Raw genomic sequence first — 23,917 nt, 5'->3', positions numbered from 1 at the left:
AAGCGGATGAATTTCTAGCTTGCAACTTTCTTTACGTTGTTACTGTGTTCGTTTAAGCCAACTCATTGCCTAAAGAACTGTTAATTCTACCTGCAAATGGTTTTCATCCCCTTATCCACTGAAATTTTCCAAGCAGGTAGGGAGGGTTGCGAAATCTGTGGGTATAAAAGGTCGAGCAGCCAGACCAACAGCATCATTCGATCAACAGTTCTCCATCCGAGCAGATCATCAGTAACCATCTTGCAAAATGTTCGCCGAAACCGCTCTCGTTTCCAACTTCAATGGAGTGCCAGAGAAGAAATCTCTTACCGGCGCCTCCACCAACCTGAAGAAGCTGCTGAAGACCATCAAGAAGATCTTCAAGAACCCGAAGCCTGCAAAGGAGATCCCGGTCTCCAACATCATCTACTCCTGCAATACTGAGGAGGAGCACCAGAACTGGCTCAACGAACAACTTGAGGCCAAGGCAATCAGCCTTCAGTGCTGAGTTTTCTGGAACATCCCCTCCATCGAGTATCTGTGATGTGACCCGATCAAAAGGTCTATAAATCGGCACTTCGGCTTTAATCCCAACTGTGATGATGAGAACACGAGACTGACTTGTGTGCCTTGGAGGTGACAAACTGCGTCGCCTCCGCCAACTGTACATATCAAACTAGCTGCTAAAATGTCTTCAATAATGCTTTAATGTAGTCTAAGTTAGTATAATCATTGTCTTCCAATAGTTTTAAGAAAATCATTGTCTTCCATGTTTGTTTGTTAGGGTATAAAAGTAGCTTAAGAATAAAAATCCCTCCAGGGGAAAAAAAACAACTTTTGGTCTTCTATATTCTATACTGGTTTAAAGGTGCTTAAATAATTTATTGAACAAAAAAAATAGTAAAATATAACAGTGTCCAAATACTAAAGGTTTTTCATTGATAACTTCCCAACCGAATTTTATTTATGGTCGCTTTCTATTAATTATTTTTAAGTGATTATTTTGTCCTGTCGTTGTTTATGTTTATGGGTCTAATCACCTTACAAGTACAAGTATTAATAGGTAGATACATATGTTTTATTAGACTACACCTTCGTGTAGGGCGAACAAATGAAATGGAAATTTGGGGTAAGAACAGTCATATTAATATAAAATAAAATACTTAAAATAAAACGCATACAAAAGGAAAAAAATATATGGTTTTATGTCTTTTTAAATAACGCAGTTCTTTAGCTGTAAATAGGGAAAAAGAGTTTTCCACTTATTAAAATAATGTTTGAAGTGATTACGATAGTAGTTATGTTTTGAAACTATCATATGTTATGGGTGTAATTTACTATTATAAGTATTTATTGGTCAAATTCCAAATCGCAATATGTATATTAAACTAGAAAATAAGAAAAGATAAACAAAACACGCCTCCAATGACCGTTAGTTGCATAAAATCCCTATTTTCAAAAAGTTGGTATCTTACCTTCGCTCAGTGGCGCCGTTGTTTCCCACTTATCGAGTTTGATTTCGGAACTATGAGCTGATGTCGCTTCCCTTCCCAAATTAATCGATAGGCGAGCAGCTGCGCGGGCTTTTTGCTCCGTTTCAAACTGTTTATTTATTTCAACGCTTATGATAAAAGTTGCTGTAACAATACACATTCGATATAAGTATATATGTTGGAAGTGCACTTGGGTTTCGTTATCCGTGTAGGTGATTCGGGTGAGATGTATCTGAGATGTCTGTTTTTTGTCACTTGCTGTCTTTTGTCTTGTTTGCTGCATTTGTTCGGAAGAGTTGACAAAGAGATCTGACAACTTTCTGGAAGATGATGAAGTATTTATATGCGGTTTCGTCGTTTAGGGTTATAGTTTTAGATCCACCAGTGGCATGTAGAGTTAGTTCGAGGGGCTCAAACAAATGGGGAGCGCAGGGGACACAAATGCAGATGGCAAGACCGAAACGGAAGAATCAATTTCTGAGTGGAAGCCGAATTTTCAATTGCTGGATTGCAGGATTGCTGGACTGCGGTGCTCGTTGCTAGTGCGTGTTTCTTTTTCACTTTTCTTAAAAACTTCTCGAAAACGTTGAATTTCTCTCTGGTATTAGTTGGTGCAATTATCTAATATAAGAATATTGATATTCGTCTAAAACCAAAAACGGAACGCTGGCCAATTGTGTAGTTCGTCTGAGTCTAGCAAGCAGTTCGCCGCCCATCTCCGATTTCCCTGGTAGCCCAGTACCAAAGCACTACGGATAGTCCACCGAATCGCTGTCGAGGATCGTGGAGGAGACCCTCGAGGCGCGGCGGTGCCAGTAGTCCGAGTAACTGGCCTCGTACTGGGCGGCGGTGCGGTGCCACGGTGGCCATTTCAGCTATTCCTCGACAATGTCCCACACCATCAGGGACGCATCTGTGCCGCCGACGGTGATGAGCGTGTGGTCGCCGCACAGGAAGCGGACGCAGGCCAGCATCCCGGAGTACACCTTCGACTCGTGGAACTCGGCGCGCGGCGAGATGCAGGGGTATCTGCATGAAATGGGATAACATTCGATTTAAGGTAAGACATTACCATACCAAGATCTACATGCAATTCCCTCAACTCACCTGAATAACCTAAGATAGCCCTCGGCGTCACCGGATGCGAGCATGTCGTGGGCGGCGGAGCGACTGCAGGTGGCCACGATGGTGTTGGTGGTGCTGTAGTAGCGATTGCTCCACTGGCCCGCCACCAGGAAGCCCACGGTACAGTTGTTGGTCAGCCACTTGACGTCCTTCATGGCAATGGGACTGCGCTCCGGCGACAAGGACTTGGCATCCCAGAAGAGCAGATCGAAATCAATGGTCACCGTCTGCACAAAGTTGCCGTCCATGCTCCAGTCCAAGTGGGTCAGCGGCTGTGATCCACGGATCTTGTTCACCTTCTTGTACGAGAAGCCATCGCGCGACACGCGGAACAGATAAATGCTACCGTTCTGGGAGCCCATGGCTATCATGTCGCCAACTGGAATACATTTTATACATATTGTAAAGATTATTTACAACGATTGCCATTGCTCATTAACCCTGATTGCTTACCCTGGTTGTATGCCACGCAATTAAGGGGCGACCCGCAGACCCTCAGGGTCAGCATGACTGCCCCATTTTCGCAGTTGATGACCAGCAGGTGACCTTCGGTGCTGCCGGCGGCCAAGGTGCCAAAGGGATGGAATGCCAGTGCCACGCACTCGTAGCCCGTTTGAATGGTCCAGATGAGCTTGTTCTTGCGCCACAGGGCCACATGCTTGTCGTGCCCGGCGGTGGCGTACAGCTCGTCATCCGGATGGGCTGCCAATCCCCACAGCTGACGTCCGTGGCCAAAGACCACCTGGGTGAAGCGGCGCTGCAGCGAGCCCTCCAGGATGTTGTTCCGCGTGGTGCCCACGTAGATGTTCCCGTCATTGCGTCCTGGACGCTGTGGATAGATGGTACGCACTCCACCGGCGGCCTCGGGGAGCTGTGATTTCGAATTATAATTATACAAATTATACCCCATTATAAGATGACAATTTCCACCTTAGTATCGGCAATCTTCTTGTAGTTCTGCAGGGAGTCCCAGGCGGCGATCTTGCGATCCTTCTCGCCACCGGAGAGCAGGGTGCCCTCGCCCAGCATGATGAGGCAGCCGATGCCCTTGTTGTGGGCCTCGAACTCCGTGCGCACAAAGTAGGCGCCATCGGAGTCCACCGAATAGATGGTGATGAAGCCATCCGAATCGGCGGTGATCACATCGCCATCCGGCTCGAACTGCACACTGGTGACATGGGAACGCGACGGCTGCTTCACGATGTCCGTGCGCTCAAAGAAGCCATCCTTGCGCCGGTGCCAGAAGGCCAGGTGACCACGTCCATGGGTGATGATGAGATTATCGTCCAGCGGGTGGAAGGCAGCGCCCGACAGTCCCTCCTGCAGGGTCTGCAATTGAGTCGAGCGAGAATAGGAATTAGGACGCTGCTTAAGTGGGCTGGATTAGGCGGACTTACGGCCACTTTGCCCAGCAGGTGACCCCACTGCCACTGCCACACCGATAGAATGCTCTCGCGTCCACTGTCCACCGCCAGTATGTAGCTGCCTCCGTTCTGCCGTTGAATTCCATTGGTTAGTCACTAATTGGGTTTATGTCCTGGGGGGCATGACTTACCAGCTGCGAGAAGGCCACTGCCGTCACCCCGCTGTCCAGTTCGCCCATGCCAAAGACGTAGAGCGTCTGCAGGGACTCGGTGCTCCAGATGCGGACGTGCGCCTGCGACTTGCGATCTCGTCCAGCTTTCTGTCCCGACGCCACCAGTTCCCTGGAGGGATGCACATCCATGCTGCAAGAGATGGCATTTAGCTTTTCCAAGCTTCCTAATTTAATTGCTTACCACATGATGTCCTCGGTGTGTCCAGTGTAGTGCCTCTGGGCATCCTCGTCGCGGTCAAAGAGCACGGCCACGGCGGCCACGTAGTAGAGCAGTTCTCCGGAGGGCAGAACCCAGAGATTTCGCCGCGCATCAATGCCGCGGTAGCCATGGCTAAAACATTCAAATCGCTGTAGGAATGGCGGAATCGGAAGTTGGTCGTTCGATATACATACACCCATTGGAGCTGCAGTTTTTTATCCGGCGGGGAGTTGTCCGCCGGCGCATGGTGAACGGGCGGATAGAAGGTGCGCCGCAGCCCCCGGATTGTGACCTTGGTGGGCTCCTCCTTCATGATGTCCAGCATCGTGTACTCGCCGTTCGGCCGCAGGATCTCGCTTTCCGGAGCGTACAGGATCCGCGGGCGGCTCTTGCTGCGCGGACGGGCTCCTCGCAGCGGCACCTTGGGCAGCTCATCCGTGGGCAAAATGGGTGCGGCGGCCACCACCGAGGGCCGTGACCTGGAGCGCCGGATGGGTGAGCCGGCAATCAGGGCCGTTCCCGTGGCCAGGTAGAAGGTGTCCACGTCGGCGAACTCGTTTCGCAGCTGGGAAAAGCTGCGAACCTAAAAGGCAAAGAGGAATTATTGTTAAGTTAGATGTATACCATTTATAAAAAGGTTTATTGTTGGCTTTCGGATCAAGTGTGAAATAGCCAAATTGCTTGTTTTTGTTTTTCGTTCGCCGTGCGTGAGAGCAATTTGTCAAGCAATTTAGCAAGTCGGCTAAGTTCGGTTCTTCATTAAGTTATTAGGCCGTGTCAAGGTCGTGCATTTAGCAGAGCCCACTGCCCCTGGTGAAGTACATACCTCCTGGCCAGTGCCTGTGTACATTTTCTTTGCTCCGTTAATTTTCAGCACTTGACCCAAATCCTCGAGCACTTCCTCGAACGGCTGCGAGGTGCGTAGGTTCAGCAAAACGCGACACTGAAAGGGCAGAAAACAGTGGGGATTGAGGCATGAGTATATAGTTTTGTATATGTGTAAAATCACGTGTTAAATCTGGACGGGTAATTAGTCTGGCAAGTGACTGCGTACATGTATGTGCCCATGTGCCACGCGGCCCTTTCAACACATTTCACTTGACCCGCGGTCAAAAATTTAGCCATGGCACGCAACTTCCGTTTGTCGGCCTGAGGAACCGACTTTCCCGATGCCCTCTAGGTTTTTAGTAATGCTTATAATTATATGTTGTCGTCGACTTGCGTCCTCGCCGCATCCTCAGCCCCATCCACATCCACTTCCACGTCCACTTTCCTTTGCGGCTTGCCCCACTAATCGAGTCAGTGACCCAGTTTGCGTTTTCCTTTAATGCTTAATACATTTTATTTGTTGCAAAAAGCAATCACGATAAAAAAATGCGAAAGCACTTTAGAAAATTCTGGGACTTTTCCAAATCTACACTCACACCTCAAGAACATTACTCTAACAGATATTAAAGAAAATATATTTGGCATACATTTATAAGTTGCTTGACCCATCTACCTGGCTTTTCTCGCAGTGCAGGCAGCATTGTTTGCCTGCGCCCCATTGTAGATATGCGTATTGTTGTTGCACTCGAGCTCTGGCGCTCATAATTGGGTGCACCCCAAGCAACCCACCCAGCCAAACCACACCACAGCACCACCCACCCACCCAGAGAAACCACCCAGAGTGAAGGCCATGCTTTGTTGCATTTGTTGGGTGGCGCTTGACTTTGGCTTTTCAGCTTTCCCTGCTTATTTCTCAAGTGGAATACTTGAGTTTTAATGACCTTCAGGGCCTTGATAACAGTTATTCACGCGTGTTAAAGAAGAATTTGTCTCTTCACTTCTGCCAGGATGCTGCTCCTCCACCTCTATCTCCATGTCCATCATCGTTTTCCTATAATAAGGACTCGCTCAGAATTAAAGCAGCTGCCACGGAAGTTTTTGTTTGGCCAAAAAGGACGAGGTCCTGGATGCTGGATCCTGGAGCAAAGAGACAACGATAAACTTTCGCCGTTGTCTGGCCGAGCTTGGTTTAATTTATGTATTTAGTTTGGCTTCGAAAAAGGCGTCCGTTTAATGGTTTTATGTCCGTGTTGAGTGGTTTTCCCCGCACATTGCTGCCACTTAATTTTCCCGCCCAGGTCGGACTGATTGTCGGCAAACAGGAACAGCAAAAAAAAAGCATATAACCAAGGCTCTAACTTTTCTTCTCTGCCCAAAAAGTCACGCATTTATCTAGCTCATTTTGAAGTTTTTGGCGAAAAGTTGGAAATTTGACTGTTTGCTAGGCTTGACCGAATATTAAAAGTTTTTCGGTGAATTTGTAAATCAATTATAATTATCATCGAAGTAGGCCGAAAACTATCAGTTGTTGAAAAGTTTTTTGTCACCCGTTTTTTGTTTGCATTGAACTTTAAAAATAATAACTTAATAGAATTTTCAGCTTTAGCGCAGCTTAAAATAATGAAGGGAACATAAAATTTATTCAAGTTTTCATTACCAATAGCCAAAATATCATTTTGGCTAGAAGGAAAAATCCATTTTACGCTCTCAGCTTGGCCTGAAAAGTTTATTTCTTTTCTTTGCCATTTCTAGCCCTTTTTCATGGCTAGCAATTTGATTTACACTGACGACCATTTCGACTACCGAAACGCATGTCTTTTATGGGTCGTTAGATGGACCGGTTTTGATTCTGGTTCTCCATGGTGTCCAGGTGTATACCAATTGCCAGCAGGACCGCACCGGACCCCATGGATTGTGCCTCTATTTATCACAATTTATTTACGGTTTATCAAAGCGCAGCACCTGCGACACAATTGTCCGGCAAAAATGTTTTCAAATTCAAATGGTGATGGAAGAGCTGAGCCTTTCATCAAATAAATGGCAAATATTCAAGGATGTGGATGGAATTGGAAGAGTTAAAGCTAAAAAATATTTATTGAGTAAACTTAAATTTGGGTTTTAGAAAATTCAGTACACTACGTTTAACTTTTCTAATAAAGTACCATATTTTTACGAGCACTGGAACATTACTATACAAAATATATCAAAAGAGAAACTTAAATTTTTTACTTTAATAAATTAAACTTGAGATCTAGTATTTCATTTAGAATAACCCATATAATTTATTTTTTATTTAACTTAAGAGAAGTGTCATATAGTTTAGCAGCTTCGAGTTTCCAAAGCGATAAAGCCAATATCCATTAGGCAAATTATTGCCCCATTTGGTATTAAATTCCTGGCTGCATATGGGGATAAAGTTCTCCTAAACTTTTCTTTCGCCATCGCAATCGAGAGTCACTTAATTTGCTGGAAAATTAATTGACAGGACAGAAGCTGAAAAGATGCTTTTAATAATTTAGTGCAATGCATTTCAGGCCCCAAAGGCTGCAAACTATCGATGTGTGTGCCATAAATTATGCATGAATGTGTCTCTGCAACTTCCTTTTCGCACACCCCCATGATACACACATAAGTACAAGTATGTACATATGTATGTACGTATCGTATGGATGTGCATATGGGCACTTGGGAGCCATCCTTAAGACGCCTTGATGAGGCATACGAGTATGCGAAGGCTCCACCGACATGGACTACAAACAAATATAATTATGTGAGCAAATAATTACATTATCGGCTACGTTGCCAGCTGCAATCACGTGACCCCAAGCAAATGGCGTTTGTTAAGCCAATTACGTGCACTTTTCGTAAGCGGTGGCAGGTGGAAATCGGTTGACGAGAAGCTGGCAAGCAGCTGCCGGAAGGAAATGGCCAGGACCTCCATTTTCCCAACGTCCTACGTCCTGTGTCCTACGTCCTACGTCCTGCGTTCTGTGTGCATGTGTGAGTGTCCAAGAGTGAGCGTGTGTTGGTGTGATTTAAATCGTCAGCATTTCTCCTCGTCTGGAAAATTGTCCTGGTTTTTCAGGCATTCAATCGCTCGGCCGTTGCACGGTTGATTTAATCTTGGTGACGTCAAAACCATGCAAATTTTCCAAATATTTTCGTTTGCGGCAACTTCTTCCTTTCCCCCCTTTTTTTTTGCAGTTTGCCATCTCCGTGCACACAAAGGAATTCCAATAAAATACAAACATGCATAAAACAAAAGACGTTAAACTGCAGCGCTGTTAGTCGTCCTTATTGTTGTCAACGGTCGTGGAGTTGCATAAAGGGAACACAAGTAATTTAAATGAAAACACACAATACCGACAAAGAGCCGAAAGCGAGTAAAGTGCGGAACGCGGCAATTTAAATGGGACATTGCATTAAAATTATAAACAAATAGTTAAGTGCACAGCCCATTAAATGATGGAAGTGGTTAATGCTTAAATTATACAGTTTTCTAGTAGTAGATAGACGAAAGTTTAGTTTTATTATGGCTCATCCTCTGCATCGGCAAACATGGCTCATATCAATTCGAAAATATTTCCAAGTAGCTTTGCCATTTATTGAAAATTCCCTTACAAGCCTGGAAATTCAGTATCGAAGCCATCGCCTGGTGCGGCGTTTTTCTGGGATGTGGAAACTGAAACCATTCTTTGAGTTGTTTTTGCGCTTCAAGCTTACTTACATATTCTCTGCCTTTTTCTGTTTGCCTTCATCGAAAGTCCAAACGGAACACAGAATGTCAGGTGAGGCTGCCTGCTGTCCTTGTTCCCCTTTCCCCCCTTGCATCCCCTTACCCCCTGCTGGCCGCCTTTCAAAGGCCCGGTGGCGTATACTTTATGAAAAAAATTGAGCCCCTATGCATGCTCGACATTCGTGCACAGTGAAGAAAAGCGTGTTTTTGGTTATAGAAACATAAGTTTAATACTCGAAAATCATCTGTAAATCCTTACACTCATTCAAATAAAAATAACTGAGTAATTGGATATAAAATATGTATTTGTTTACTTTTAAATTGTTTTTCCTTCCTTTCAACTTTTATTTTACTAGATTTTCTCTGTGCAGTGGGCAACCCATTCAAATGTGTTTATAAACACATAATACTCGTTTCCCAAAGTTTCTGCAAGTACGTCAAACACGTAAGCTGCAAGTTGAAAAAGTCAAACAACAAAGTGCAATGCGACACGTTGCACTTGAGTTTGCCAAATAGCCGAGCACTATGACTATGCCAGCACCCAGCACTATACCATCGGGTGATATATACATGTAGATATATATTGCGCACCGCCATTATTGAGTAGCCTGCCATTATGCATGGCCTTTTATTGCGGCTTTCAATTGCATTACCCGACGAACACTTGCTAGTAGCTACAGATATAGATATAGATGTCGATGCTGATGCTGATGTAGACGTAGTTGCAGTGGCTGTTGTAGTGGTAATTGTGCAGCCCAGACACAAACAAAACAAATAAACACAAACAAGGGAAATCTCGCAGACTGGGACACAAAATACAGACACAGTCTCAGACAAAAAGTGGGCGGTGGGTGGTGTGAACAGTGTCAACAAATCAGTTAGAATATATAAAAGTTTTCAGAGCATTTTGGAACTATTGTTTGGCAACAGCTTCAGACATTGCTTTACAATTCGGATACTAATTTAAAAGTAGAAGCAGTTAACAGCGTTTTTGAATTCTTCGTGGAAATAAGGACTTTGTTATGCAATAGTTATTCACTTATAATTTATGTATAAACGCTGACGAACATAAGCAAATATCTTGTATGCTAATTTCCAATTATGTGATAAAGGACTGGTGTTGAAACTGAGTATTATAACTACATCCTGCATATTTCCCATCCTAGAGTGCTGTAAATTTCAGAAACGCAGGACTCGGTGTTCGGGGTAAAGTACGTGTAATGCAATCGGCGTCAGCACTCCGTACTTTTGGTGTTTTGGCATGGAGTACATGGCATGGAATACCCAAGCATATATTTGTATATATTTTCGCCAGGACTTCGTTGTCGGTCGTGGGGCCAACGAGGAGCCATATGTCCTTGGCCTTGGTCAATGAGCGCGTGCTGGGTTGGATTGGCTTGGCTTGGGTTGGGTTCAACACTATGACTACTACAATTTCCTCTATCGCCTTTGTTGTCGGTTGTGCTTTGGTCAAATTTGCATTGCAAACTCCATTAGGGTTGTCTGGTGGGTGGCGTGGAATATGGGGAAAACTCGGAAAATCGCAAAGCGACTGCCTTTGTTTTCGGCCCCTTGCCCACTTTGCCACTTCCTCGACACACCGCCAACTCGCCCTGTTCTTTCCATTGTCTTGGCCATTAATGAGATTCGATTTGGGCCTGGCCAACATCCCCGGCACAAAGTACCTGTCACGGCCTAGACCAGACCAGCCTTTAATTGGCCCGATCAGGTGTGGCCTTCGCCAAGGTTGCAGCCCACGTGCTGAAAGGTGCCGAAACGCCCACAGCGTAAAATGTACTTTTGATTCATAAAACTGCACGAATGCCAGCACCGCCAACGCGACCGGCTGAAAAACAAGGGGCCAACAAAATGTTACTTGCACTTAGCAAAATTACCATAAAACGTTACTACGACAACGGTCGCGGGGGGTGGTGATGTGGTGGTGTGGGGCATTGGGGAAAACTATAGTGCCGAAGCCAATTCATATTTTAAAGGCATTTTCGTAATAATAACATAAATTACGAGTACGGGTGTGGCGCAGCCAAAGAGAGCCAAAGAGTTATGGGGCCGTACACCTGACTGCAAACTTTTTGCCGGGCCTCCCCTAGTTATACCCTCTCAAAGAGTAGTGTAGATTTAAGGCGCCATTTGTAAATAATTTAACAAAAATTATAGCAAAATTACCGTGTAACTTTCACCTTTGATTTCATATTCCTAATGTTAAATTCGCTATAGAGCTATGCCTATTTATGTGAATTTAAAGAGAATGTGTGTATTACAAAAAAAGCATTTAATTCATCATGTCCACAAATAATGTCCTTAATAATTTATCTAAAATGACTACATTTTCTATTTAGTGTAAGTTATAGGGGAATGAAACCCAGGCATTTAAATATTTTTGTAATATTTTATTTTAAATCAATACTGGTAAAATATTAATATTTAAACTATTTAATGTAATTGCATCTGGAATAGACTTAAATTCTGCTCGAAAAGAGTGCTAGAAGGTTCGAATTCCGAATCTAAAATGCCTTGCAGTTTTTCCTTCCCCGATTTTTAAGCGGTTCTTGTTTTTGTTTTGGATGTCAGCGGAAATTACCAAATTGACCGTGGCTTCAATTTTGTTGCTGTTGGCAGTTGGCCCGACTCCCTGGCTGCATACAATAAAATACAAATTACAGGCAATTGATTTTCCATATGATTGCCGCTGAGCGAAGCCCCCGAAAGTAGGAAAGGTTAATTGCACACTTCTGTGGAACTTAACAAAAAACCAAAAAAAGAAAACGAATTTTAAAGTGGCGCATTTTTTGCAGATCTATAAAAGTTTAATCACTACACTCGGGATATATTTTAATAGGAAATGCACAAATAAAATGCACATTTTAATATGGCAGAGGAGAGCGGAAGAGCGTGGAATTGCATTTGAAAAATGGAAACCGCAACTAATGACGTCCCCGAGGGCAATCAAAGAATTGCAGCAAAGTGGGGCAATAAAAACAAATCAAAGTGGTTTCCTCAATCCACTGCGGCTTGTTGGTTAAAATAAAGTGTCAAATTATTTATGTGTTGAATCCTTTAATGACAGTTAAGTCAGTTGGGTCACGGGTCGCCGAAAAAAAAAACAATAAATACACTCCGCTGACCATAAAATATTGATGGCAAATATTTATACAAATAAAAGCGAATCGGTTTGGCCCTCGACTCCGCGTTGGCCTGCATTTTTTCGCACAACCCACTGGAGGGGAGCGGAAAAGCGGAAAAGCAAACCACCTTCCGCAAAATGCATTTCACAATTCGCGTGGACAGGTGGTGCATCCAAATAGATATGTATATTTACCCACTTCATGTGAGCCGAGCCCTCTGCATTTCTGCTTTAAATATTTAAACACTTTTTTGCTGTTCTCTGGCTCTCTGTTTGCTTGAAATATTTGCCTGGCTTTGGCGTATTTCATTGAGCACTTTGCATAAATTTCAATAAACTTTATAGGCCTCTGCCACAGCCCCCCATCGCCACATCGCCACGCGGCGCTCTAATGCAATAGTCAAACATAAATTTACATAAATATTGCAGGCCGATGCGCGCTTTAATCGCGACAATTAAAACATTTGCACAACGCATCGCTGCCCAGGCACAAATACAAACGAAATTGCGAACATTGCGAAAATGCCGCAATCGTTGGGAAAATGCAAGGCACGAGGTGCAATTTTCCCCAGAAAGACTCCCCTCCTCTCTTCTCCCTCAGCTTGCCACTCGCTCGACCAAAAAATGTTTTTGTGCATTGTTGATGACGTGGGCTGGCCGAAACAATAAATGCGATATGGAGCTGGTGGAAAATGACCCCACTGCATTCTCCATTCCCCTCCCATCGCCTCCCTCCGCCGGACTGTCAGGATTCAGGACTCACCTGCACCGAATGATCCAAATTATTGATGATGCGTATCACACGGCCGGCGCTGCGCTTTATCGAGCCTGATGTGGTCGATAATGTGCCCAAATCCGCTTCCATTATTGAGGGCTTCCGACTGGCGGGCTTGGAGCCCCATCCCTGATTTCCAGGCGATGCATACCACATCCCGTTCTTCTTGCCGTAGCTGGCAGGCTGTGTGGGTCCGCGTCCGGAAAATATAAGAGCGAAAATGGGTGAGTGGAAGTGGGGAAACAAATAAATAGCGAAGGTACGTGCGAATGGCTGAATATTTGGCATTGACTAGTTATCCCTGCATCGGAGATGAGATGGTAACTCACTCATATGTGTGCATCAGATAGGTACAGCACTTCAGCGTAAAACTAATCCTAATTATATAAAAAAAAGATTATGTTTGCAAGAGCACTTATAAGGAAAACTATATCTCAATCCAGATATATAAATAGTTTAATATCTTTGTTTAAAAAGCTGACGTATATTTCTTTACTTGCAAACTATTTCGTGTACATTTTATTATAATAAATATTGCTAGTAACCGGGTATTCGGTTTCACATCACTGTCCAGAAAATCCCTTTCCCCCTCTCAAAATATTGTGCGTGTGTATGTATGCCATTTACAGATTGCTGGCATCGCGGCTTTCGTGAAAAATTCCGCGCAAATCTGGAATTAATTAAATTGTTTTGCAGCACGCACCGACCTGGCTTGACCATGGAAATGGATGTAGATGTGAATTTGGACGTGGTCGTCGTCGACATGGACAAGGACACGCACCCACACACGTCACAGTCGACTGCCCAAATCAAGAGAATCTCCATCGCCATCTCCATTTCCACCTCCATCCACCCACTCGAGTTCACGCACCACGAGATTCACACACTCGAACTTGGTTATGCGGTGGGTATTTGGATTCCTATTCCTATTTCTGTTGCTGTTTCTGTTTGTGAACCAAGACCTCAACCTTTCAACGCTTCGGGTTATCAAGAATGCTGGGCTTTCGGCTGGGATCGTGAGAAATAGTATAAGATTGAGATGAGCTGGGCTGATTCTTGTAAGCTTAAGATACTTAAAACATATTACAAACACAAAGCTTTAGGCATAAGGAAGGTGGACCGAAATATATATTTCTTACATATTTCTTAATACAGTCATGTAGTCATAATCATTCATCACCTCATTAGTAAAATACCTAATTAAGGTTATTATTAATTGAAAAACTTCGTACAAGAAACCAATACACATTACATACACCTTAGTTGAATTGAACAGAAATACTGAGTTTTAAATCAAGAATTTTGACATAATAATACTACTACTATCAGGTTCTATCAGAAAACCTGCTGTTTTACCTTTACCACTTCGAGTGCTGTTCGTGAGTTGAGATTATAATCACGAAACCATCTCAGATCCGCTGGCGTTGAGCCAATTTGAGCAAATTGGAAAGAAGTCGGCCGCAGAGTGCGTGTGTATTGGCATTTGCTTTCATCTCATTGAATGATTAGAGTCACTGACAGTGTGAGATTAGTTGGCCCGCAGTCCGAATAAATTATCAGCCTAATCTGCTTCGCTCAGACTCCCTGCTTTTGGGATTCAATGTGGCTAATGCCGGAGGAGGAGTTCGAGTACTTATAGTTTCCCTAAGCTTTCCATTTGCCTAATCATCGCCAGTGGCCACCGGGTGAAAAGACGACAGTCATTCAAAGATTGCAGCGCTTTGACAAATATATGTGGCATTTTTGCACTTTATTGGGTGGAGAGTAGTGGAGTGACCTTAAATTGACTGGTTTCAGCCATCGCATTCAATTTGACAAATGCATTTTTGCTATTTCTCGGTCTGCCGTATATTTCAACTGCCTGCCACAAACAGAAGTCGGGGCCATAATTCAAAATAAATAAATTGTTTAATTTTAATTGTTTTTCGTCTTCCTGCAACATCTCGGTGTGGTTCGTTTCGTCTCGATTCGTTTCGTTTCATTTCGTTTGATCCGTAGGTGAAAATTCAATTTTAATTCCACATTCGGCTTCGATGGATTTTCAATTTAATTCTCCTTTTCTCCGCACAGCTCCTCCTTTTGAGCCCCAATGCCAATGCCATTGCTATTGCCTGCTTTCCTTTGGCGCGCAAAGGTGGATGGGATATATACGAGTATACAATTATTGCAGACCGAAAACGGGGGCCGAAAGGACGAAACAAAAAGTGGAGACTGAAATTAATGTAAATTCGTTTTTAACACAATTCCTCAGCTGGCAATTTTACATTTGCTTTGTGGGTGGAACCACCAGAACACCAGAACACCAGAACACCAGAACACCAGAGCACCATAATACCAGAACAGAAACCCCCAACTGACCCCAATATTGTTTTCTGGGGTCCAACACACTTGAAAGCCGCATAGAAATGCGGGTCGGTAGGGCCCAGCATGTGCACAAGGTTGCCATCAAAATCAAGGCTTTTAATTGAAATTCAACAAAAATGCAGAAATCCAAATATGCCCCACTCGACGATTGTGTTGGTGCGTATCTGTGTGCTTCTGTGTGTCGAGATTTGGCTCTCGTGCCAGTGGAAAGCCGGAAAACTCATTGCACGTGTCAATGATTGTTGTTGCTGCTCTCGCATGACGGGTTCGGAAATTTTCCACTCTCCCTTGGCAAAAATCAATTAAAATTCCGCCAAAACATAATAATAAATATATGGCGTTTTTGCCGCCTGCTAAAATCGGGAATGAATATATTTTGATAGCATGCAAACAGTCTCCTCCTGCGGTGATTTAAATGAAATGGGAGTAAATCAATTCTGGCTATCAACGCATTTATCCTCAATATTCGGCTATGGCTTCCTAGCTAATGCCATATATTTAATCAAATTTTATAATTATTTATTGGTGGTAATGCGATTATCGCTTTCAGAATTTTGCAACTAACTTTTAATTATTCAAGGCTTATCCAAATGAACGAGCTTTTGTTGGCAACTTCAAAGCATCGTTTCATTTAAAGTTCAATACTAGGGCGACGCAACTACTGGGAACATTTGAAATTTATTTTGGCCCTAAAAGTAAAACTTAATACATGGCATTCATATAAAAGTTCTTTAAAGTATACAAATTATATTAAAACTGCAATAAACACTGTGCCAGATGACCTGGATTATTAATATTTCTGATTTTTTGTACAAGCGGATTTTTTTTGTATTGCAGAATATTTTAAGGTATTTACAGATGCGACCCAAAAAAAGGAGCTGCGCTTCGCTTAATTCAAACTGGTTTTTTGATTCGACACAGATTTGTTCGCTCAGCGATTTGTTAGTCTAGGCACACATGAAAAAATGCATTAAATTGAAAACCCGAATTGGCCGCATAATGTTTTATTTATTTGAGCAAAAGAGGGAGCCCTGTTTTACATTTTTGACCAGGGGTTGGAGATTGGCTTTAAAATTGGTCTAGACTAGTGGGAAAAGGGAGCTCAGCTCCCTTTGGGGAGCAGGGCAGTGGACTTTGGGGGGTTGGTCCTGCCACTTAGCAACTAATATAAGCACCAGAGTGGCGAGCGGGGCAGCTCGGCAAAAGCTTAAATTACGCGCTCAATTAAACTTTAAGCAAGTTGGAAGAGGCCACCAATTCAATACAAAGGGGCCAGCAAAATCTAAGCGCAACTTCAAAGCCCTTTCTACGTTTGACGTGCAGCCTCGCAGAAAATTCAGTGAATCCAAAGCCGGGACCCTTAAAAAGGGGGGGGTTGTTGGGGGGGTCGAGGATTTGGCGCCTTTTGGGGACGTAGCAGCATCTAAGTGGCAGCTTAAGATGCCGCATTTTACGCATATTTAAGCCGCAGTCCCACTCCGTTTACTTTCACCCCCCCGGCAATCTTTATGATTATTATCGGTTGCTGGCGTTGGAGTAAGATTGGTTTTTGTTTTGGCGTAAACATATAAAATAGTTTGCCCAACAAACTGGTAAACATATAAATACATATTGACATTTATGCCTGCTCGGGAACCCCAGAGATTCTCGCGCTCGGCTAATGCTAAATGGGTTTTAAAATTTACGGTCAATTTTATGTGTTTTGCCAGGCGTTCACGTAACATTTACTGTTTCACACCTTAGCAGGTTTTGTTTGGATTAGATTGGGATTGGGAAATGATGAAAAATTATTTGGAAAATGCCAGCGAGAGTGATGAATGAGGCTTTATATTAATACGTTTGCAATTTATGAGGTCGTAATAAATAAATGTTGACTTGACTGCCAGCTACATATGTATATTTATTAAACTTGCGGAATTATGTATAAGTTTTGGCTATTCCATCAAATAACAATATTTGATGGCCACCTTTCTCTTCTCTCACTTATTTTATATCCATTTGTTTAAGTTATGTTTGCAATTTCATACAGAACTCCCTGGCACACACGCATTTCACTTAATCAGCAGTTTAGAGCAAGTTAGTGGCTAATGTAAATATCATCTACTCAACGTTGTGTGAACTTTTTGGGCATAGCATAAATTTGCGCTGACACGGCACATGCCACATGTCGTACACACAACTGTGCACCGCGAAAAAATATACAACGAAATGTGGCATAGCAAACAGCATAAAAATATCAACAAATATGGATTTAAATGTCAATGTAATCAGCTTTCGACAGCGTTTTCATGATCAGGATGATCTAAAGAAGCTTATAATCCAACGAACAATACAGAAATGCAAATCGAAAGGCTTTTAAGCTGAGCTCTAATGGACTTCGGTTAAAACGAGATTTAATTGAATTAAAAGTTTTAATTATAATAATGGCCGTTCCAGGTTAATTATGACTATATCAGAACTTATTTAACGGAAGTAAATTTCAGTGGCTATTTATTCGTGAATATTCGTATCTCAGTGTCTGCAGTCAAGCGGCATGCCGAAGGCTAAGGGAAATATTTAAAATTGAGCATACATCAACGATGGGCAGCGGCCAGCACACGTAGACCATTAAAAAACACTTAGAAAAACAACAAAAGTCATTTAAACTTTTTGCCAACTTTTTCAGCCACCCAACCACTGTCCTGCTCCTCAATTTCTCTCTCGAAGGCAAAAAAATGAAATGTGAAATTAAGAGATGTGTGTGTGTGTGTGTGTGTGTGTGGGGCACTGGGAGCCCGGAGATGTGTGATGTGCCGGACACCGGACTCTGTACTCTGATCTGGACTACGGGACTACAGAGTCCGGTCTCTTTGTGTACATTGTGCGGACTGAACTGACCCAAGACTTCGTGGGGGATGTGAGCATCACAAAGGGCGAACTTTCCTCGCTATCCTCGTCGATGTACATTTAAGCGAAAGTTTCTTTCCCGTTCCCGTTCTCGTTTCCCGTTTTCCTATTCCCGTGTGCGCGTGGGTGTGCGTGTGTTTGTAGAGTGTTCGAGGCACTTTTAATTCAGTTGCAGTTTTATCCGCCGCACAGCATTAAGTCCGCGCAAGTAACGTATAGTCGTAGAAAAAGCGGCGAGTGCAAAATAAATGTAATTTTCTGCGCGCAAATGAGTTAATTGAAATCATTTACATTTAATTGCACTTTAAATTAGTTAATTCGCTAAGGTTGATTTATGCGGAGCTCTGCGGCGAGAGATGGAGATTCTATGGCTATAATTATTGGCTGCACCGGGTTCACATTTCGTTTTGGTTTCGTTGGCGTTCGCTGAGCAACTGAATGAAAGAATAAACTAAAAATGAAAGGCGGCGGCAACGGTACGTATACGTTATACGTCGCGTATACGTGGCGTATACGTTACGCTGTCCTCAGTCGGCGGAGTGACCACGCACACAGCCATAAAACTTCTACTATATAGCGTGTACATAAAGAATATTCAAATTGGCAACTCAGCACCTGAGTTTCCACTTTTGGCGCATTCGGGCATGAAGTGTACTCAGCGTACTCAGCGCACTCGTCACACTCACTCACTCACTCACTCACACATGCTAGTGCCCACCTGTGCTCATATTTCTTGTATAGTTGTATTTATTTATTGTTTGGCCAAATCAGGGCCGTCAATCTCGAAAACTTCGCGGCCATTAGCCGCCATCGCCCTTCTAAGCCTGCCCTCCCTTGCCACCCCAATTTTGCCACAGTGTATGTGTGCCGCTGCTACCGCCACTCGCCGCATGGGGGCGCTGCTGTTGTGAATCAACAAGGCGTCACTGAAATTGCGCGCCAAAAATCCCACGGAATGCACACACATAAACACACACAGACACAGATGCATCTGGCGTGGTATTTGTGTTTGCCAGCGAGTCCTGTTCCCGTCTGTGTACAGCTGATTTGTTTGCCTTAAGAGAAACATTTGCTGCATGAGCTATTGGCCAACGCTTAGGCCGTGGGGCAATACACGAGTTATAGCCAGGCCCATATTGGATGTGCATCGATGGAGTAGGCATCCTCACCTTGTCGAGCAGAGATGTGGCGGATTATCGCACTTGAGGAACTAGTTCGTGTGCACTTAAGTTGAACAGCCTACTTGTGCAGACAGTTGTCTTAATAGTCATGCACAGCACTTGTGAGTGCTATCTCATAACTAATTAATTCATTTTGCACACAGTTTTCTCCAAAGTTCTCTGTTTAATTCAACAAAACTAATTTTAAAATTTGATTTATTATTATGTATGAATAATAATTATAAAATTGGCTTGTGCAATGTTGTATTCATTTCTGGACTACTAGTCATCTGTTGTTGAAAGTTCTTCTTCCAACAGGATCAGTATTATAAATAATATTAGTTTAAAATTGGTTAGTTATTTAAAAGTGTAATTATTTTGATTTTAATAACTTTATAACGTGTTTTTAATTTTTCTTTTCATTTTCTTTAATAATAATTAAATATATTTATACTTCTATTTGAATATAATACTTTAGTGGCTGACTTATAAGAAAGAGTTGTTATCTTGATACGTATCCCGAATTCGATTGAACAATATTCGTGGGCGTATAAGCCGAAACTAATCACCAGTAACCCCAAATAAACAAATCTTCTCCAATTCGATCTGGTGATAGTTCAGAAAATCGGTCAACTTGGCTGGATAAATCACGAAATGAAGTATGCATGCCCACATCTACAAAAATATCCCTTGCGGAGTGTTTGTGTGCGTGCCAAAAGAGCCGTATAACTTTCACTGGCGAAGGAGTCTCAAAGGAAAGCGCTCTGGTAGAAGAGGCAGAAGTGGAGCGTGCTTGGGTTTTCCCCGCTTTTCCTCGCATTTGCTTTGTTTTCCACTGTTTTGTGTTCTTTTTCCTCTGCCTTTGCCCTCTGAGACGGCCACTTTCGCTCTTCGCCTCCGGCACTCACATTCACATTCACACTCGTATTCGCATTCGCATTGGTGTTTGCTAGGATTTCTGTTTGTATTGGGTTTGGTGGTGCTATCGGTATTGGTGTTGGCCTGCTTTTGGATTTATGTTGATGTATAGTTTTGCGGCAGGTGCGGATGGGGAAAGGCAGGGGGTAAATTGAGGTCCGTTCTTGGGCAACTTGATGTGGTAGTTTAGCTTATTGCTTTTCACTTTGAAGTGGCTTATATGGATATTTATTACCATGTCGGTTGTATTTGAATTTCCCTAGCTAGCAAGAAGCACGCGCCAGCTCTCTAACACTCACACTTTCCTCTCTCTCTATTTTCTTATATGGTGCTCCGATTGCACCAGTATTTGCCTTTGATATGGTGGCCTACGGCTAATACTTCGTCTACGTCTACGCAGCCTTTTTCAATTTTTGCCTAACGTTTTCCTCTCTTCGTTTGGCTAGTGAATGAAAATGCATGAAATACATGGCTATCCTTCAGTGGCCAGTTATTGCCCATTGCTTGGCTCAGTCGCTCGGTTTTCAGTTGGGAAATTATGAAAATAATTAGCATGCACCAGGAGAAAAAATCCTGGTTATTAGCTTGCATATTGCGATTGCGATTTCTGCCTGCGGTCAGATTCGTTGCCATATTTGTTTGCGGCCACGACAGCTGCACAAATGAATCGGACAAAAATGGGTTTGGGGTTTCTGATTTCGGGCTGCTCATTAATAATTTTATGCTCTTTTGTTTGCTTTGTGGGTGTTTGTCTGGCATTGTCACTTGGCCCGGCATTTAATGCGGTTGTTCAAACAAGTTTTGGCGAAAAACTCGGAAGCTCGGCTCGCAAAATGCTGAATATGCGACACCGCAATTATGTGTTGCCTACTTATAGGGATGGCCCACAGGGCGTATGGATGTTGCCACGCTGTTGCTTGCTACAAAGTGTTTATGCGAAACCAAATTCGTGAAAGCAGTAAGTAGTGTGCTATCGCTTACTTTGTAAATTAATCATATTTAATATATGAAACATATTAATTTAATAACAGAGGGACTGGAAGCAATAACTTGAATTTTATTTACTCTCTTTGTAATCCACTAACAATTCAATTTTGCTAATAATTTGCATGACTAGCATTATTTGAATACTATCTTAGCTACATGGCTAGTTTTCACATTTTTAAAGCAGCTTAAAATTCACGCATTGCTAAATATATCGGTACAGCATGTTTATTCTTCATTTACCATTTATATTTCAAAATTCATAGCATAAACTCAGTCTTTAATGCCAGCTCAGTTTACCTCTCATTTATCTTGAAGGTTAGCGTCAAGATTAATTTTGTTAGCTCGACCTTTTTGGCCATTTGTGCTTGTTGCCTTTCGTTTCTCGGAGCGTGTCGAAATAAATCGTCTTAGTTCTGTTGGTTTGCTTTGACTTTAATTGAATTAAATTGATTTTGCTCCACTTGCCAGCCGGCAGTCATCAATTGCCACACGGCAGGTGAGAATGAGCTGCTCCTGTTGCCAACGCACTTGATATAAATAGAATTTTCTAATCTAGCCCCCTCCCCCTCGCACCGCAAATTTGACATGACAATCAACTCAACTTGGACACGTATTAGAGACGCTCACACACACACTTAAAACGCACACAGACACACCCTCACTGCGATCCAATGTTTATGTTTTTCCAATCAATTGTGTCACAAACATGGCTATGAAAATAAATACAACCCAAGCCACCCATCCACAGGACATTCTGTTACTGTTGTGCTCCGAACGGATAAACACAGACACGCAGACACAGGGACTTAGATACTCGTACAGATACATTTGATGGCCATTCTCTGGCATAAAACAATAACAAAAGCGTGTTCAACGTGGACAATGAACCGAAAATGAAAATGAAAACTCGCCGAAATTGATAGATACATAGATACAAGTTCGGTTGATGGGATGGCGGGATAGTGGGATCGGTGGCATATGAAACTGCAATTTACAGCCATTGTGTGACGGTTATTCAGTGATTGTTTGGACAGTGGCACAAATGTGATTGACTGCGCACACAACTTTTAAGTGGAAACTCGATTGCTCACTCTATTTGACTTGTGGCCACAGTGGGAAAAGTTTGTTCAAGTTTAACGACTGCCATATTTGCGGACGGTGCTATAGAGGTGAACATTTGCGGTGAAGTTTGATTCCCGTGAACAGTGGTGCAAGGTCAGGTAAACAACCTTTTCAACTTTTGTGAGTTCTCAGTACAATCGGCAAAATAGAAAAATTATTGCAGACATACGATTGTTAAGATTGCGGGGCATTAGCTATATATAACTTTTATAATCTGAGGTTTTAATTGTTTATATATTTTGATTAGGTTTATTAATTGAAAAAAAATCTTTAATTTTTCTTATTTTCAGGAGCCTCTAGCTTCTAATAATAAAACCTTTGGAAAATGGGTTTATTATTTGATAATCAAAATTGTATTATTTAGAAAACATAATAAGCAAAATACAACTAAAACTTGTCTAAAATTTGGTTAGTTATTTAAACTTAATTATTTATTTTCCATGTTTGCTTGGCTTCACTGTAGTTTGAAAGCGGTGGTATTACCACGCAAATGCGTAGCTGCCATTTTCATTGCCGTTCTGTTCAGTTTATGGAAATTCGAAATATTTTCATAAAAGCCACAAGAACGGCCAGAATAATTCACATTTTGGCCATGCGATGACATCGCATGCATTTTTTCCCAGCCCGAATTTTCCCGTAAGTACGCTTTCTGTGTTTGTTGGGAATTGCGAGTGGGTCCACACCACTGGGGGCCATGTTTTCAATTTCCATTGTTGCGGCCATGTCTGCACTGCACTAGGATCCACCACTATCTACACCTCAAACTCCGCCTGCATTTCGGGGCTCAAGTTGTTAATAAAAGTTTACCGATTTTTGGACGTCGCAAGAATGATTACTGCCACACTGCACACAATTTAAAGTTTTCCCCGCCGCTCATACATAAATCAGCGAAAGGAAAATCCTTCTCGAGGTCTCCGTTCTCCGAGGAAACGCGCACGACAAAAAATACTGTCCGCGAAAGTTGGCCGATTCGATGCGATGCGTGCAAAGTTGTTTAGTGAGGAACTTGAACTGGACACGGCCGAAACTAAAGTTGGCCAAAACCGAACTTGGCCAACAACGCTAAACGCAAAATGGTACAAAGTGTGCCATGGCGGTGGTTTCGGGTTGGTGGACGGTAAAATTAATAAAAGTCGTAATAATACTCGCAATTTCCTTTTAGCGCCGCCCTGCCATCGCGCATTTTCCTTTGCCTTTGTTTCCTTTGCCTTTTGCATAATTTTTTCACCAAAGTAGATATATATGTACTGACATACATACATATATTTTCCTTGGCTTTTCCCTCGCTCTGTGGAAATTCCACTGCTCTTTTTCCGATGCTGGACGTTGAGAAGTTTTTGATTTAAATAGTTTGGCCTGGCATTCTACTGCTTGCTTGGCTGGAATTTTTTAGCTGCCATCGACTCCTACAAGTCCTTATTATTTTTATTGTGTTTTCTCGTTCGGATTCCTCGGCTGCCACGGGCGGATTATTATTAGTAAACATTATGGACAAGGTTAGGTCATGATGTATATGGGTTTATATAGGTTTTCCGCCCCATTCCCATTCTTCTCCAGCGGAAGTTGGCCAGCCGGGGCTGACTTATCGTCGCCATTTTCAGCGACG

General features: G+C 42.9%; 2 protein-coding genes across 4 annotated transcripts in view; one reads left to right on the top strand and one right to left on the bottom strand.

Moving 5' to 3' along the window:
• The first annotated feature begins 188 nt into the window (after positions 1-188).
• On the top strand, positions 189-813 carry LOC6534142. The gene has a single exon (XM_002094790.4). The coding sequence runs from the start codon at positions 248-250 to the stop codon at positions 485-487; it is 240 nt and encodes a 79-aa protein (XP_002094826.1). The 5' UTR covers positions 189-247; the 3' UTR covers positions 488-813.
• A 741-nt stretch (positions 814-1,554) lies between these two features.
• The window catches only part of LOC6534141 (echinoderm microtubule-associated protein-like CG42247), a 42,057-nt gene continuing 19,694 nt past the window's right edge, over positions 1,555-23,917 (bottom strand). For 2 of the 3 annotated variants that reach the window (XM_002094789.3, XM_039373991.2), the window contains 10 exons: positions 12,863-13,057; positions 5,220-5,336; positions 4,588-4,976; positions 4,376-4,525; positions 4,153-4,324; positions 3,995-4,090; positions 3,528-3,926; positions 3,051-3,468; positions 2,580-2,976; positions 1,555-2,501 (listed from right to left, as the gene is read on the bottom strand). In XM_002094789.3, the coding sequence (XP_002094825.3) occupies positions 2,348-2,501; positions 2,580-2,976; positions 3,051-3,468; positions 3,528-3,926; positions 3,995-4,090; positions 4,153-4,324; positions 4,376-4,525; positions 4,588-4,976; positions 5,220-5,336; positions 12,863-13,057 (2,487 nt within the window). In that variant the 3' untranslated portion in view covers positions 1,555-2,347. Of the gene's footprint in view, positions 2,502-2,579; positions 2,977-3,050; positions 3,469-3,527; positions 3,927-3,994; positions 4,091-4,152; positions 4,325-4,375; positions 4,526-4,587; positions 4,977-5,219; positions 5,337-12,862; positions 13,058-18,115; positions 18,566-23,917 lie in introns of those variants that run through there. The other variant, XM_039373992.1, reaches the window with a different exon arrangement.

The sequence above is a fragment of the Drosophila yakuba genome, chromosome 3L, assembly GCF_016746365.2.
Source record: "Drosophila yakuba strain Tai18E2 chromosome 3L, Prin_Dyak_Tai18E2_2.1, whole genome shotgun sequence".
Lineage (NCBI taxonomy): Eukaryota > Metazoa > Arthropoda > Insecta > Diptera > Drosophilidae > Drosophila > Drosophila yakuba.
The sequence above is the reverse complement of the archived record's forward strand: the minus strand, read 5'-3'. Positions and strand labels throughout refer to the sequence as shown.